A 16,348-nucleotide genomic window follows, 5' to 3' on the forward strand; every position below is an offset into this window, starting at 1 on the left:
CTTTTCTGTAACTACTTTGGCTTTACTAAAGTACACTTTTGCCTAATCATGGACTAGGAGTCTTTCTTTCCTAATTGATCAGGTTGGGACTGCTGACAGACATTTTTGACAAATTCTAGTCATAGACTGAATTGTTCCCATGACTATCTACCCCAGATTTATTACATGTATCAAGAAATACAATAAAATAGGAGATACAAAAATAAATGCCATCTCTACATATTGAGGTGTCAGGTATTGACATAAATTTTATATACATTTATATTTATTATAAAAAAAACTAGGGCAAATTCTCTATTGTTTGTGGAAAAATGAAATTGCTATACTGAATTGGTTATAGCTATCTTTTCATTGACACATATCTTTCTTTACTGTAAAATTGAATATTAGGTGATCTTTGCAAGATAACTATTGAAAGGAGTCCTTTAAGTATTTGAGTTTTATTTTTCCTAAGTAACTGACCTGGCAAGTTTGTATCTTAGTATATTTGGAGGCAAATAAATAAAACAATTGGATGATTTTATCCTCTTTTATATTTAAGAAGTATTAACAACACTACATGGAACTGAGCTAACTAAAAATGAATGTAGATTGAACTTTGATATATTCATGGTTAAATTAATTTCAACTTGACATTTTACCTAGTATTATTTGCTTGTCCAAAACTGTGCTATAGAAACAAGTAGTTAACTGACTGGCCTAAATGAATGCTTATTGAGTTAGAGAACCTAAAACACTTCCATACATTATGTACCAATTTCTTTGATTTGGATACAGGACTAACATTTAATCTAACTACAGTATTCCTTTATTTTTCAAACACGGCATTTAAAATTACTACATAAATTAATTTATGTTTATTTAGATTTGTTCTGAACACAATGAATGCTTAATTTTCTTGGAGCAGGATTTGAAGACAAGAATATAAAAACAGTGTAACAATAGCAGTTATCATTTTCATGAGATCTTTTACCTCTATAGCTTTTGATTTTTCATCCTCTTTTATTTTATGCTGTTTTTGCTGTTCATCCAACTTAATCTGTAATTCTTTGTTTTTAAGATATTCTCTCTGTAAATTCTCAAGTGCTGCTGTAATACTTCTCTCTTTATTTTCCAATGCAGAACTATAACATAGCATTTTAAAATATTATTTATAAAAATTTAACTATTGTTTTTCAGCAAATTAGATCTTTAATGACTGAACAAAAATAAAATCAATATATTTTTCACATTATAGATTTTAATTACAGTGGTAAAAATAAATCAAATACTTTTTGTGAATCTTTTCATCCTGGCAACAAATACAGAATATAAAATGATTTCTCTATCTGTGTACACATAGGTGAAAACGTAAACTAGGAATGATATATATCATTACAAAATTAGGGCTATGTGAAAAGGACAACTAAAATAAGAAATCATAACAATAATGAAGTTAATTACCACAATAAAATTAACAAAAATGCTTCTTTATGCAGGAAGCAGGCATTTTATTAGCAAAGTTGTAAACAGCCAAAGAGAATTTGAGCATCTATAAATTAGAATCTCAGAAGTGAGCCTTTATACTATACAGTAGGGATTGATGCTATATACTCTAAAATGATCTGTGAATTGGTGTGGACTACTCCTTTCTGTTCAAATTCCCATGAATAGAACGAATGATTTTTATGAGTGAGATAATCCTACTGAAGGGCCCATAAAAATCCTACTTTTTCCTTTTTTCTTATGCAAATTTGAAGAACAAATATACATCAACCCTATGCCAGAAATATAGTATGTTACTGGGAAGGCTTTCCACATGCAATTTACTTTGGAGTAACTTATACATATGATAAATAAGAACATGCTGCACACACAATCAAACTAATATCTGTATGAATGAACATTCAAACACAATAGTGTACATCTTCTCCTGATGCATTTATATTTTGCTGATATGTAGGCTGGCATTCTCCCCATTTTTCTTCCTTTTCCACTCCAGGATATACCTCTCTTTTTCCCCCTTCTCTACCCTCTTCTATACACAAGGGAGATTTCCTAGTTCTCCTGCTCCTTCGCAGAGAAGGTGGTTACTGAGGTCTTTCCAAAAGTACATATTGGTGTGTCCTTCACCTGAAAAGGGAGGAAACAAACCTCTGGATCAAAGCACCACCCAAAAGCTCCTTCTCCCACTTGGCACTTTGTTTTCCAGTTGAGTCTATTGGGAATGGTGGTTGATTCCAGACTGTTCCTGTATGGAATTGTGATATTTTGCATGGTTGTGCAAAGCACTTGAAAGGGTAGGAGTAAAGATAGGAGTGAATCTCCTTTCTCATTGTGCCTTTCTACTGTTTTTCTCTTATCCTTTCTTGGCTTGCCTGTTAACAGACCCTAAAGTGTCACACTGATCCCACATAAACAAATGAATATGAGTACTGATAAGGTGCCAAGTCAGGGGACGTACCACAGGGGTGGGTTCTGGCAGAAACTACTGCTGGTTCGCTCAGGGACGCGCTCTGTATGCATGCTTGATGTGCGTATGTGCAATGCAACTAAAATTGCTCTGTGCATGCACAGAAACAAAAAACAAGATGGCGGCACCTATGGTGCTGCTGGGAGAACCGGTTCGGGGGCGTGGCAGGCCTGGGTCACTGCCGGTTCCAGCGACCCAGGCCACCAAGCTACTACTAGTTCATCTGAACCTGTCCAAACCGGTAGAAACCCACCACTGATGTACTACATCCCTCCCCACATCAACCATTGTTTACTGTGGTTTGGTCACCCATGGGTAAGATTCAAATAGCTGCATTTCTAATACAATACAACTAATAAAACTAAGGAGAAATTCCCTGACAGTCAGAACAATTAACCAGTATAATGGCTTGCCTTCAGAAATTGTGGGTGCTCCATCACAGGAGGCTTTTAAGAAGAAACTGGACAGTCATTTGTCTGAAATGAAACAGGGTCTCCTACTTGAGGAGGGAATTGGACTAGAAGATCTCTAAGGTCCCTTCCAACTCTATTATTCTGTTCTATTTTGTTATTCTGTTCTGTTATTCTTACAAGGCAGCTTCCCCACACCACAGAGCACATGTCTGAAGATACATAGGTTCCAGAGACAGTGGTTCTCAGTCAACTGAGGTTGCCAGGCTGACATTGGCTCACCACCATCTCTGCTTGCAAAATAGCTGCCAAACTATACTACAGAAAGGGAAGAGGACATGAAACCTCATTTATCCCACTTCCTTAGGGCTTGCAAATGCCCCTCCCGGCCTCCATTTTTGCAAGCAAAGTGCTTCAGGAGGCCTTTGCTGGCGAAAATGGAGGTTCGGCAGGATGCATGCACCCCTCCTGGCCTCCACTCTCACTGGCAAAGGCTTTTTGCAAAATCAACTAGGAACACAGTCTTTCTTCCCTGTAGGCCTCGGCAAGCCTTTACTCAAGGCAAAACCATAGCAAAGAGGCTGCACAGGAGACAGCTCCATTGATCATCAAGATCTACTAAGGTAAGTGACCCGGTCAGGCAGGATGGGTGGAGGGAGGAAGCATGAGATATCTCAGTGGGGCAGGAGATATCCCAATGGGACCTTGGGTAGTTAGAAGTACCAGCTCCCGCCATGGCCTTCCCCTGAGCCTTCCCATACCCTGAGATACCTTGTGCACTTTCACCCATGTGGGCGAAAGCATGGAGTGATCACCTTTAAGTTACATGATTCATTCTTACGAATCCTAGGGGTTACAAATGTAATTGGCAGGCTCCATTACATTCATAACTCGAGAACTACCTGTATATAGGAATAAAAAAGAAAGATAAGACTTAAGAGAATCCTAGTGACCCTGGTTGCAGAGTTCTTTGGCAGAAGTCCCTTTTGCAGACAAACTGGCTACAACTCCCATGCCTAAACTTTGCCTATGATCCCGCTCTCCAGGAGACTGCAAACTTCTTGTTTAAAAATCCTTGTGGAAGAAAAGAGACAGATTTCATAATATAGCAATGAATTAACAAAAATGTAAGGCGGAATCCATTTGAAAATCTTTACCTGTATTTAATTACTTCATTTTGGTTTTTTTGTAAAGATTTTTCTAATCTCTCATTTGTTTGTTTGCTCTCACAAAGATCTGATTTCAAATTCAATATTGCAGTATGTTCCTGTTTCAGCAATTCGTGCATTTCAGAAGCTTTCTCTTGTTCATGTTTTAGGGAAGCCTGCAAGTCATTTGCAATGGATTGTTGTTGCTGAAGTTTGTATTCCAGAAGTTCAACTGAGAATAAATTTAAACATTGCAAAATGTAAATACATAAATCTATTTCTAAGCTTTGTATATTTTCCCCAAAAATATTTTCCCAATATAGTCCCTTTACCATTTTTAAAAATAAAGTTTCAATTTAGATGGAAGGCCAATGAGGATAATACAATAGTCCTCACCACACTTCATTTAGTGACCATTTAAAGTTAAAGTGACACTGAAACTTATGACATTTTTTCACACAACCATTGCAGCATTCCCTTAGTCACGTGATCAAAATTCAGACACTAACCTAACTCATTTTGATTGTTGCAATATCCTGGATCATGTGATCACATTTTGCAACCTACTGATAAGTGAAGTTAATGGAGACACCAGATTCACTTAATAATTGTGTTACTAACTTAACAACTGCAATGTACAACAAGAATTGTCATAAAACAGTGCAAAACCCACTTAACAACTGTCTTGCTTAGCTACAGAAAGTTTAGGCTCAATTGTGCTTGTAATTGATTTTTATGTTTAATATTTATTTATTAAAATGAACAATGAGAAGAAAACTACATTACCCTGTCTTTGAAGCTGTTGTTCTTGCTTTTTCCCACGATTCTCTGTATTTGTAAGTGTTTCTTGGAGTTCCTGTAACTTCTCTTGGCTTTGAAGTTGTGTAAGTCTCAACTGAACTTCAAGATCCTGCATATCAGACAGCAAGCTGTTCCTATCTGAGGATGAAAGATGTTCCATGACTCTCTTTGGTTGCTGCTCCTCCTGAAAAGAAAGTTCATTTCATACACTGAAACAATATATGGCAATTTTTAAAAGATGTAAATTCACATGCCTATTTTTTATAGCACAGAATTTAAAACTAATTCAAACTATGAATTACATATCATTTACATTTTTAGGCTATTTGAATTTATATGTAAGGTTTTTTTCTGATTCCTTAGGGAAAAAATAAAACATTTAATGTGAATTGTTTATATTGGCACTGTTTTTGATTTGCATCTGTACATGCATGCATATTTCAGTGTATAAATGTGTATGTATGTATAAATAGTGTATGTATAAATAGTAATTTGAGACAAGTAATATATAATTGTTCTGTTCCTAATATGATGTGATTTCCAGACTATTTTTTTTTAGAAATAAAACACTGGAAAAAAATAGCAATACACAGCCATTTGCTTCTGTAATATTAGTGAATAGAATGTGGCAGTTGAAAATTATCATTTTACTTTACTGTTGCGGGCAAAAGTTTAGACATTTAGTCTAATTGTATGTTTCAATTCATCCTTAAAAAATGGAACTTGGTACAACCTATTCATTATACAAAGTTAATATTGAAATTTCTTTGCAAATTTTAATGTATTTACTAGTTATGTTTTATAGATTCAGAATAGGAAAATAGTGAACATGACAGATGCAAGATACTGATTTCAATCAGTACTTTTTATCACATCCTTATTCCAAATATTTCCCATAGCCAGCTTTCTATAAGTGTTTTTAGATTGTTTCCCCATTCTTCTTTGCAAAACGCTTACTTGAGAAATATTCTTAAAGTCTCCTTTGTGCTGCATGTTTGAGACTTCCTTACAATAATATTCCTTCCAATAATATTCAAATCTGGTGACGATAAACATCATACCAACCTTTATCTTTCTTTCTTTTTAGTACTTCATAATTGCTGACTTTAAGGTGTGCTTCAGATTGTTGTCCTGCTGAAAAACCATCCTTTTTCAACTTTATTTCCTTCATTGTTTGTGGGCCATAACCCTAATCCTTGGTATTTAACTGAATTCATTCTTCCTTCCATTGCATAGTATTTCCTGTGCCATACCACTGCCATGCCACTGCTACAGCAACTCCATGCTCAATGGTTGGCAAAGTGTACTGGAGGAACAGTTCAGTTTTTCTCAATCCAAAGCAACTTGTTCAGAAAACATCCAGGTTTATCAAGATTTTTGTATGGTTTAAATAATGACTTATGAAAAGGTTGGAGAAAGAATTTATTTCTGACAACTTGCCCATGCAGATCATAATCGTTTAATCCCAAGTGGGATTAACTACTCCAGTGAGAGCTAAATTTCCAAGAGGTCATTAGTGGTTTGTTATATCCTGTCAATCTGACCAGTTTTCAGGCAATTATAGCATTTTTTTCTTTAGTTCTAGAATTTGCTTTTCTATGCAGACCTATATTGATACATGATGACATCCTAGGTTCTTCGGAAGAACTTGATGCATATGAAAGCAAACACTAGTTAAAGAACTGGCAATTGTAATTTTCACATCATTTTGTATGTAATAATTACATATTAATTTTACACATTAATAATTACAGTGACTGTAAACAAAAATTTTATAATATCTTTGTACCTTGTTCTCTTTATTAGATTGTTTGAGATTGTTCTTCAGTGATTGTATTATATCAACCAATATTAGTCTCTCTCTTTGCCAACCCTCCACTGATGGACCTTGTTGAATCTTATCACCATCATCAAGAGGTAGTGATTTTTCTGATAGAACAAGCATTTTGTAACTCTCATCATATACCATCTTCAGCACAGTCTGAAAAGAAATTAAATATGTTACTTAATGAGTACAAAAGGTCAACACTTAACAAAGCATTTACCATTTGAAAGTTTTACTTTCTGCTATGTTGCAATTTATAAATTAAGATTCCTACAGGCTGTGCCATTGAAGGAGATCTTTAATTATTATTATTATTCATCTCCATGTCAAGGCTTTTGTGATGGAGGAAGCATAAATTTAAATTCCAGTAACAGTTGCTGTTTATATGTTCAGAAAAACACTAAAAGAAGAGAGAGTAAATGGAAAATTTTTCTTAAAATCCTGCCTTCTGTTGAAATCAATAAATACCTTATTTAAAATATTGCTATTTCATATAGATAGTAGCTCACCCATTTATTTATAAGACATTACCTTCAATTGTTGTGACATCATTTCTGTTTCTTGTAAAGTTGGTGCAGTGACATCTGGAGTCATTCCAAAACACTGCAGAGGAGCCATGACATTGCTGTTTTGGCATACCTTATTTTTTGGCTCTGCCTGATTAAGCTGAAGTATCAAATCTAAACTAGTATCTGAAAAAGAATATTAAATACGTTATTAAAATAGAGCAAATTGTGCAAATGAATCAGTAGTCTAACAATCTGAATTTCATTTAAATTGTGTACCTAGCCATGTTTATCACTTTTATACAGTGTTAACTCACCCTCTTTTATAAAGGGGTGAGTTTATTGCACTAGGAATAGCATGGATTTGGAGTTTCAGAAAAATGTTCGGCTATTTGCTGGCTCTGTGTTCACTTTCACTTATAACAGTAGATTTATGAGGAAATTCTTTAATGTTAAAGATAATAATATTGTGTTAAATTAGGTCCTTAAATTAGGAATCTGATAATGAGGAATTATAATTATGCCAGGCCTGGAGTGTTACTAAAAGAATTATTTTGAAAAACTGGAAAAATTGCATAAATTTTCTAAATTAAGAAGTGGATTCAAGAGATAAGTAATTTATCTGTTTTTGAAAAAGCAATTTTATCTACTAATCAAAATATAATGCAATATGTTTCCATTTGGCAAAGATTTCATATTTTAGTATATTATCAGTTATTCTTTTATTTAGAAACATTTAAATAATATTTAACATTTCATTGATATGGGATATCTATAAATGGATTCCTTCCCCTTCCTCCTTCGTTGTTTTTTATTACTTTTATGTTATTTTTTCCATTTTGTATTTTTGAAGCAACTTGTTAAAATAATATTAATTAAAATAATAAAGTATATAGTGCAACAAAAGGCAAAATGTTTATTGTTCTCTGTGAGGGCTAAAGTGCACCAAATGGTAGCATGATTTTCTAATGCTTGTAGTTTGCTGTTAGCTTTTTGTATTTAATTTCTATTCAAATGACTTCCTGATCTGGTGCTCTCTAGTACACTTTATTTCATCTCCCATATAGCTAAGTCCTTGCCCATGCTAACTAAAGATTATGGGTACTGAAATGCATCTTTCCCAGGTAGAAGATCATTGGAGGGGGGGGGAACCTTCTAACTTAGCTACTTTATTTACAGCTTCTGTTCTTTTAAATTATTCCATATCTTTGTTTAGCCCAAAATATTGTCATAGAATGTTCCCAAGCTAATTCTAGGAAATATGTATCCATGAACTCACTGCTTCCATATTCAGTGCTTGCATGATGAAGTCTGGACATTGTCACTTTCAGACCATCTTGTAACTCAGGTGGTATCAGAGAGATTTCAGTGTTGTTTATCTATTAGATATCATACAGAAAAATGGAATGAATTCCTAGATATGTTAAAGATTGATCTACAACCACTCTTGCTTTTATTTATTTAATTAATAACCCATGTTTATGTTCTATTTCCATCCTTTTGTTCTAAAAATAGACTTAAATGGACTAATGTTACAAACAAAAAATTACAAATTAACATCAAAACTAAATCAACACAATTATAAATATAACTAATAGTATCCAGCAATTACAAGTTGCTTCAGCAATATGTTCATTTAAAAGCAGCCCCCCCCCCCCCCCCCCCAATATTTGACTTTGGATATCTGGGCAAAAATTAGGAAAGATGAAATTCATCTGGGCTCCTTTAACCAGAACTTCTATCTCTGAAAATAAATTCCCAGAAGGTCCTTTTTCACATTGTCCCCAAATTATCTTCCTATCTTTCATAAAGCCTGTTCCCAAATTATACAGATCTAAATCAGTCATGAAGTAGACCAGTGAAGCTGCTATAACAATAGTCACAAAGTTGCATGTAACCATATGGCTGAAAAAATATGAAACATAAATTTCTGAACATTTTTTCAAAGTACACAATACTAATTTAAACACTTATAGTTTGCTATGTGTTAATGTGACCAAACTGGTATTTAACATTGTTCAGTGTTAGCTGTGCAAATACACTGCTAATCTTTGCACTCAAGAATTAAACAAGTCCCTACTGCTGAATATTCTGAAGCAATATTCTACATATTTTACTGTACCCAAAGGAACCCTGAAGTAGATGATCCTCATATCAGCGACTAAAATGATATATTTGTACCCCAATTCATAGAGAACTCATCTGAGGAAAACTTAGGTTTCTACAGAAACTCTTGTTCTCATAAGAAGTTCTGCGGAAGGGAGGTCTTTTTTAGATACACCAATACTTCAATCCCATCCTGAGCCTTGCAAAAATCCCCAACATTTACCAGAGCATTGGAAGCAGCAGACTCAATACTGCAAGAATCTAGTTTTACTATTAAAAAAACCTATTAGGAAAAAAATCAATTTAGACAGGGAAAACATTCTACTGAATAATAAGACCTGGAACATAAGAAAAGTGAATGGTCTCCTCAGTACCCCTGCTCAGATAAGAGCTCTAGCTTCATTGTGCAAGGAACTGTTGCTCCCATCATAATTCCTATCAGTAATACATTAATAGGCTTCACAAAACACACATGCATCTTGCAAAATATTAATAATTTTGCCTCAGTATAAGGGGAGCATGCCATATAAATTAAAGGGCCTTCCACAAAATATTGTAAGACAAAACACATGGCCATCTGAGTGCAAATCATCATGTGGTATGACGGGAAGGGTGTGCCTGGTCCTTTAATTCCAGTTTCTATATTCTCAAGTTATTTTGTTTATTCTTAATTTTCTTGAGTTATTAGATATACTTTTTATTTTTACAATTGCCCCATGTGCTGGCTACCAAAGTTTGCAGAGAAATTCAATCTTTTCCTTTTAAAGACTTCCAATAAGAGAAGATTAAGAATATTTTTCTTCTTACTTAGAGGATGACCTTTGGGCAGACACTACATCACTTCAGGCATACAGAATTCTGAATTGAAAAACTCAGCTTTTTTTCAGGAAAATCAGATTCTTTGGCATCGGTCAGAATATTATACCACAGTTCTTGATAGCTTACATAAAGCTTCACATGGTTTTAATTCTCTTGTTAAAGCAACAATCTTCTACGATATTAGGAAAAACATAAGCATCCAGAACTGTCAAGACCCCTCCAAAAATTAGCAACTGATCTAGATTTTATCTGCTTCATTCAACCATGCATGCTAGTCATCTTGACTAAGCATCTTTCATTGGATTCCATCTACCATATATAACTTCACCTTGCCTTGAGAATTCACCAGCTAAGGTATGACTCATCAGATGCCTTTGCCTATTCTTCTGAATCCCTGGACATAAGTAGATTTAAGACTCCCGCTCTCAAATTGTTCCATCACTAATTTTTCATTTTGATCACCTTTTGCATCCAACAACCAATGCACCAATTATGTGGTTTCCATGAGAAATCCTTTGAAAATTTCCCAGGTAAAAACAAGGTACTGGAATAGATAAACCTTTGGCTTAATCTATACAAATGTGCTTTTATAGCTTGCATGGTTCAACATAATCAAATATTATTCAGAAATATTTTGGATCTTGTGTGATTATAGCACTTCTAATCATAAAAGTAACCCCTTTTTAGGTTTTCATGTGAACCTGAAATAAATGTATTTGCTTCAAGATCACATTATTATTTTTTAAGCAGACTGGCGTTCTTTTAGGCTTGTAGAGAAGCCTAAAAAAGAGAAAGTCTGCTTTAATACATAGAGATGCTGCATTTATGAAAAGTGAAGCACGTCTTCCCAATCACTTTCAAAGCATGCACGAGATAATCAGTAATGCTTTCTTGGAACCATTAGTGAACGGGTAGAATAATTCTACATTCAACTGTTATGATAGCTCTCTTATTATATTGCTGCAATTGTGTTTATTACTTCCTAAAGTAATTATATTTACTTTCAAGTCACTTACATATAATTGATTACTAAAAGGCCACGGCAGTATTATCTGAGAATTACCTTTGCTTTCCTGACAAGAGTTCATGGTGAAATGATACAAAAAGGACTATGACAAAGTAATTGCCATTCATAACTCATTTAGTCTCCATGGGAACTGTTGAAGATACATGACTCAGCAACAAAACAATGTGAATATGGAAATAATTAGTCACTTACTGATACATTTTCTTGTAGACCACTGCACTTGTTAACAGAAGAGGTGGGTTCTGAGAACACAGAAGACAAGACGTGGGGATTGGCTGCTGTATCCTCATTGCTATTAGAATAAGAAACTGGATATTCTAAAACTCTAGGAGTGTCTTCCTGGATGATTGAGTTCTCCGAGCATAGGCTTTCAAAGGCTATACTATGCATAACATCAACTTCTGAGAAGGGTGTTAGGGAAAGACTTGCTTGAAACTCTACATTTTCGTTCTCTTTTCTCATATTCTCGGGAGAATCCCACAAAGTTTTATTCATGATTATATTCTGAAAGCAATTTGGTATTGTTTGAGAGATTTGTGAATTTTGAGAATCCTGATTTGATTGCCACGTATTTTTAAAACAAAGTTTCAGATTTTGCTGTACTTTACTACAATCTGTTTGCTTCCTCTGAATGAAAGGGATGTCTTGCAGTTGTTTACTGTGAATATTTGGATTTCTGCTCGAGATCTGCAGATTAGACACACTATCTTCTTCCTGTAAAGTAATACAAATCTTTAGAAAATAGCTGTAAATTGAATACTTCCTAACATTAGCTGAGATAAAACAGAAAATAGGGAATTTTGTGCAAACATCTTGTTTCTATAAAAGAAAATAAAGCACAACTACATTTCTCAGTATGAATTCAGAAAAGTTTAGTTTTCCTAGTCATCTAGTATTCAGTGATACTTCAAAGTAAACTTGTTTGAAATTTCCTAAAGTTGTGGAATTTTTCCCAATAGATATACTGACCTGTTCTTTTGATAATATATTTAGAGAGTAATTCTGTAAAGATCCATCATAGCAATATAAGTTTTGGTATGATGACTTTGCAAGCTAGTATTATTGGTGATAGGCACATTCTGCTTACTGAAAAATGATTGATAATTTCCCTATACATCTAAGTTTCTTTTAACCATGTTTATCTTAACCTCTGAGTCTCCTATTAAAGATTTACCAATAATTGGGGATTAATACATACCATTGGAATAAAAAAATCAACAGATGCTGAAAGCATATTACTTAAATCTCTTTCTTCTCCCCCTTTCTCTTTTTCTTCAGAGGGTAAAAAGACATCAACATCAAGGATCTTAGGGCATGCAACTTCTTTCTGGTAATTGTCTTGGTCATTTTCTATGGGGATCTTCAGCTGTGAGTGAAACACATCTTTTTCAGATCTTAGTAATTCCAGTTCTTCCACCTTTTTCTCAATTTCAGCCTTCAGTTCTGCAATAGTAACTTGAAGTTCATTTATCTTTCTTTGATAAGTGGTCTCATTATGGTGCACTGCTTGTGTCATAATTTTAAGTTCATTTTCAAGTTTCACAATATTTTCGGTCATATGCTGAACTTTAGCTGCCTGCTCTACATTCTGCTCTATTTGGAGTTGTAGTTCTGTCCCTAACAGTTTCATTTCTCTCTCTCTTTGGTGAACTTCAAGATCCTGACTACATGAATTTATCTCTTTCATTTCATCTTCCTTTTGCATTACATACACCTTCAGAAGCATGTGTTGTTCTTGTAGTTCTTTGTATAACAACTGTAAAGATGTTAGCTCAGAATAATGTTGCCTAGGAGATTCCTGAAGAGTTTCAAGATTTTGTTCTAGGATTTTAAATTCCATTTTAAACTGAGATTCGTTTTCATTAAGCAGCTGCTGCGAAGTTTCTTTATCCATCAAAGACATTTCTAGTTGTCTCTGAAGTTCATTCTGACTGGTACTAAGCCGTACACAGTTGTCATCACCATTTTCGTTTTCTAAAACACTTTGTGACCCTTCCTTAAATTTATTAAGATTCTCTTCTGGTTCTTCCAAAGAAAAATAATTTGGGTTGCCTTGCCCATTTTTAGTTCCATGATGGATGGGTATAAGAGCTCCTGACTCCTTCTGAAGCTTCTTAATTATTTTATGAAGTTCTTCGATTTCTTCTGCTTTATTTCTTAACAAATGCTCCTTCTCACTATGAAGTTCTTCTATAGTTGATTTCATGACTTCGGTTTCAAGCATTTGCTTTTTGAGAACCTGAAATATTACTAGGCATTAGTTCTGATGTATCTGTTTATTTTAAACATATATTATAAACATATTTATGTGATCTATGTGGAGAGCTCTGTTTAATGTCTTTAATATTGTGAAGTAGAAACTTATTAGGAACTCAAATAAAAACATGAATTTGGGCTGAAAAGAAATAATGACTCAAGCAAACCATTACAGGTAGTCCTCAACTGACATCAGTTCATTTAGTGCCTATTCAAAGTTACAATGGCACTGAAAAAAGTGAACTTATGACCATTTTCCACACTTATTACCGTTATCAGACGTCTTAACCATTAAGCCACATTAAGATATCTGCCTAATATGTAATATAGCCCAGGTTCGAATCCCAGTAAGGGTATGGCTAGCTGATGAGAGCTAAATAGCTTGAAATAGATCTATACTAGTCTCCCTTTATTTATTTATCAGCACAAATATAAAACACAAATATAACAAAGCCACAGTAAAAATATTGGGTTTCTGTCGTGATGGACTCTTGTGACGAGCCGATTGACAGATGATGGAAGCAGTTAGCTTCCTCCCTTAATTGGGGCATACCAGGGGTTGTGACTTTAAATATATACCTTTCTCCCTGGCTCAGCTGATAACGGATCAGAGCCTGTGGCTTAATGGCTAAGACGTCTGCCTAATATGTAATATAGCCCAGGTTCAAATCCCAGTAAGGGTATGGCTAACTGATGAGAGCTAAATAGCTTGAAATAGATCTATACTAGTCTTCCTTTATTTATTTATCAGCACAAACACACACATACACACATTTATCAATAGATTCATTATCAAGCAAATTTTAAAAAGTGATATTTGTTACCTCATTTTCCTTGCTACTCTCTATTTTTTGTTCCAGTCTCTCAATTTGTTCATTCAGGTGATCAGTTTCTTGATTTTTTTCTTCAAGCAAGGATTTGAGGAACTGCAGAATAACCAGCTCATTTTCACCTGGATTTTGACATTGTATGGCCAATTTTTCAATGTTTTCCTAACAGAAAAAGTTCTATGTTAGACAGATCACTCTATCACAATCTATTCCTTTACTGTTGACAAAAATAAAACAGCATGATGACAACTCCAAATATGTCCCACATTGTGGGGAATATTAATAATACTTTTTTTTAGTTTATATGCATTCAATCAGTAACTTCTCTTTTATGTTATATTTGGAACAAATAGCCTCTGCTATTAGGATATATATGAGATAACATAGCCTTGATTAAAATAACATTTGGCTTGGAGATGGGTAATATTTAACAAAATATGTTTGCACTGTTATGTAATTCTGTTCAAAATTACAAAGCTATTTCATCTTCATATTTTCTAGAAAACAGATTGTGTTTTCAAGATTCTTTTTTTTAGCCTTAGTAGTATCTGAGCTGAGACATCAAGCTGCAAATAGGATTGAAACATAGCTTCTAAATGGGAAAAATTTATATTCCCAAGCTGAAGATACATATGAGACTTGCACTTTAAAAGCAAAATATATCTGATGTGTGCTATATACAACATAAATATCAGATAGCATATAATGTATAAAGATAATCCTGTTAAAATTTACAGCCTTCAGTGCCTCAATTTTTTTTTTATATTTATGTTTTTAGGTTCCTTGCTCTATTTGTATGTCAATGAGGACTTAATCATCCAGGTCAAAGGTGTCTAAAGGTTGAATCATGGCAACTGGACCAATTTTTGTTAATCTGAGACATTTTGTTGCTAATCCAAGAAACATAGAGCAAAATTGCTCTGTTTGTATTTTTATATCTATTTCCGAAAAAACACTGAGTGATAAATTTCTAACTCAAAGGGAGCCAGTCTGTAAAATACTACACTAGTTTCAGTCTATAACAAAGACTTATTTTTTTAAAAAATGAATAGTGTTCCTTCAATTTTTCCTAAAAATTAAATGGGAAGTCTACCAAAACACCAATGTTAGCACTTCAATAAATGTAAATGGAAAAAACAGCCCTGTATTCCTTTCTGAAAACCATATAATGAAATATAAACATGTCTGTTCTCCTAAGAAGTCCAATTTTGAACAGACACACTGGAATTAAATTTAGGATTTGTATACCATCTTCTCCTAGTGCAATATTTCTCTAATTGTATCCATGCTTATTTGCTTAAAAAAGGCTGTGCACCTAAACTACATCTAAACTCTAGGTCTAGTTTTAATTAATATTTTGTAGCATTGTTACAGCAAATTCTCCCACAAACACATTATGTGTTTTTTTCCTTAATTAAGGTATTATATGTTGTTTCTAGGAACACAATCTCTAAAGAAATGATTTTTCCTTTAAATTGCAGGCATACTTTCAGATGTGCATTTTCTTCTTTCAATTGGATTAGTTTGTTGTTGTTAGCATTTTTTTCCACTTCTAACTTTGATTTCAGCTGTAAGATTTCTTCATTTTTATTCATTAAATTATCTTTAAATTTTCCAAGTTGTTCTAATAAATCAGCAACCTGAAGTAAAATGAAATTATGGAATTAAACAAAGTATTACTATCTTCAATCATTCTATCAACATATCTTTGTAAAAATTCACACACATATATATGTGACACTAAATATATATATAAAATTTCATTAAAATGACTCCTAAACTGTAAACGTCTATCAAAAGAAAAAAAATGCATCCAGGTTTGCAAACCTGAGCTATAAACTCTCTTACAAAAATTGGTGATGAATGCGCTTGCTTTATTGTTTACAAGCAATCATCAAGGAAACTCCCAGCTTTTCTTTCTTTCCTCAGATCAGAAAAGTAAGAGACAGTTTGGAAAATGCTAAAAAGAGACTTAATTTGTCTTATGGGTTGTGGAAATTAAATAAAAGCCATTTTGTTCAAGTATGGAAATGTTTATTGCATACTCCATTTAACCATGGAGATTCTTCTGAGAACTAAATAAGACCTAATATTCTTTGTATTTTAGAGAAAATCGAATTAAATGTTCCATCTGCCCATGATGGATAGAAACTAAATTGTGATGTTTC

At 33.7% G+C, this 16,348-nt stretch overlaps 1 protein-coding gene across 3 annotated transcripts in view; it reads right to left on the bottom strand.

Moving 5' to 3' along the window:
- LOC106543699 (pericentrin) overlaps positions 1-16,348 on the bottom strand; it is an 82,058-nt gene that overhangs the window by 23,287 nt on the left and 42,423 nt on the right. For all 3 annotated transcript variants that reach the window (XM_087716650.1, XM_087716649.1, XM_087716651.1), the window contains exons 21-30: positions 15,668-15,820; positions 14,175-14,342; positions 12,293-13,333; positions 11,287-11,808; positions 8,422-8,521; positions 7,168-7,328; positions 6,601-6,792; positions 4,797-4,995; positions 4,020-4,242; positions 974-1,124 (exon numbers count right to left, since the gene is read on the bottom strand). In XM_087716650.1, coding sequence (XP_087572776.1) covers positions 974-1,124; positions 4,020-4,242; positions 4,797-4,995; positions 6,601-6,792; positions 7,168-7,328; positions 8,422-8,521; positions 11,287-11,808; positions 12,293-13,333; positions 14,175-14,342; positions 15,668-15,820 — 2,910 coding nt within the window. The remainder of the gene's footprint in view (positions 1-973; positions 1,125-4,019; positions 4,243-4,796; positions 4,996-6,600; positions 6,793-7,167; positions 7,329-8,421; positions 8,522-11,286; positions 11,809-12,292; positions 13,334-14,174; positions 14,343-15,667; positions 15,821-16,348) is intronic.

The sequence above is a fragment of the Thamnophis sirtalis genome, unplaced genomic scaffold (genome assembly GCF_051295495.1).
Source record: "Thamnophis sirtalis isolate CommonGarterSnake01/CBP01778 unplaced genomic scaffold, rThaSir2_p1.2 scaffold_5, whole genome shotgun sequence".
In the NCBI taxonomy this organism is placed as follows: domain Eukaryota; kingdom Metazoa; phylum Chordata; class Lepidosauria; order Squamata; family Natricidae; genus Thamnophis; species Thamnophis sirtalis.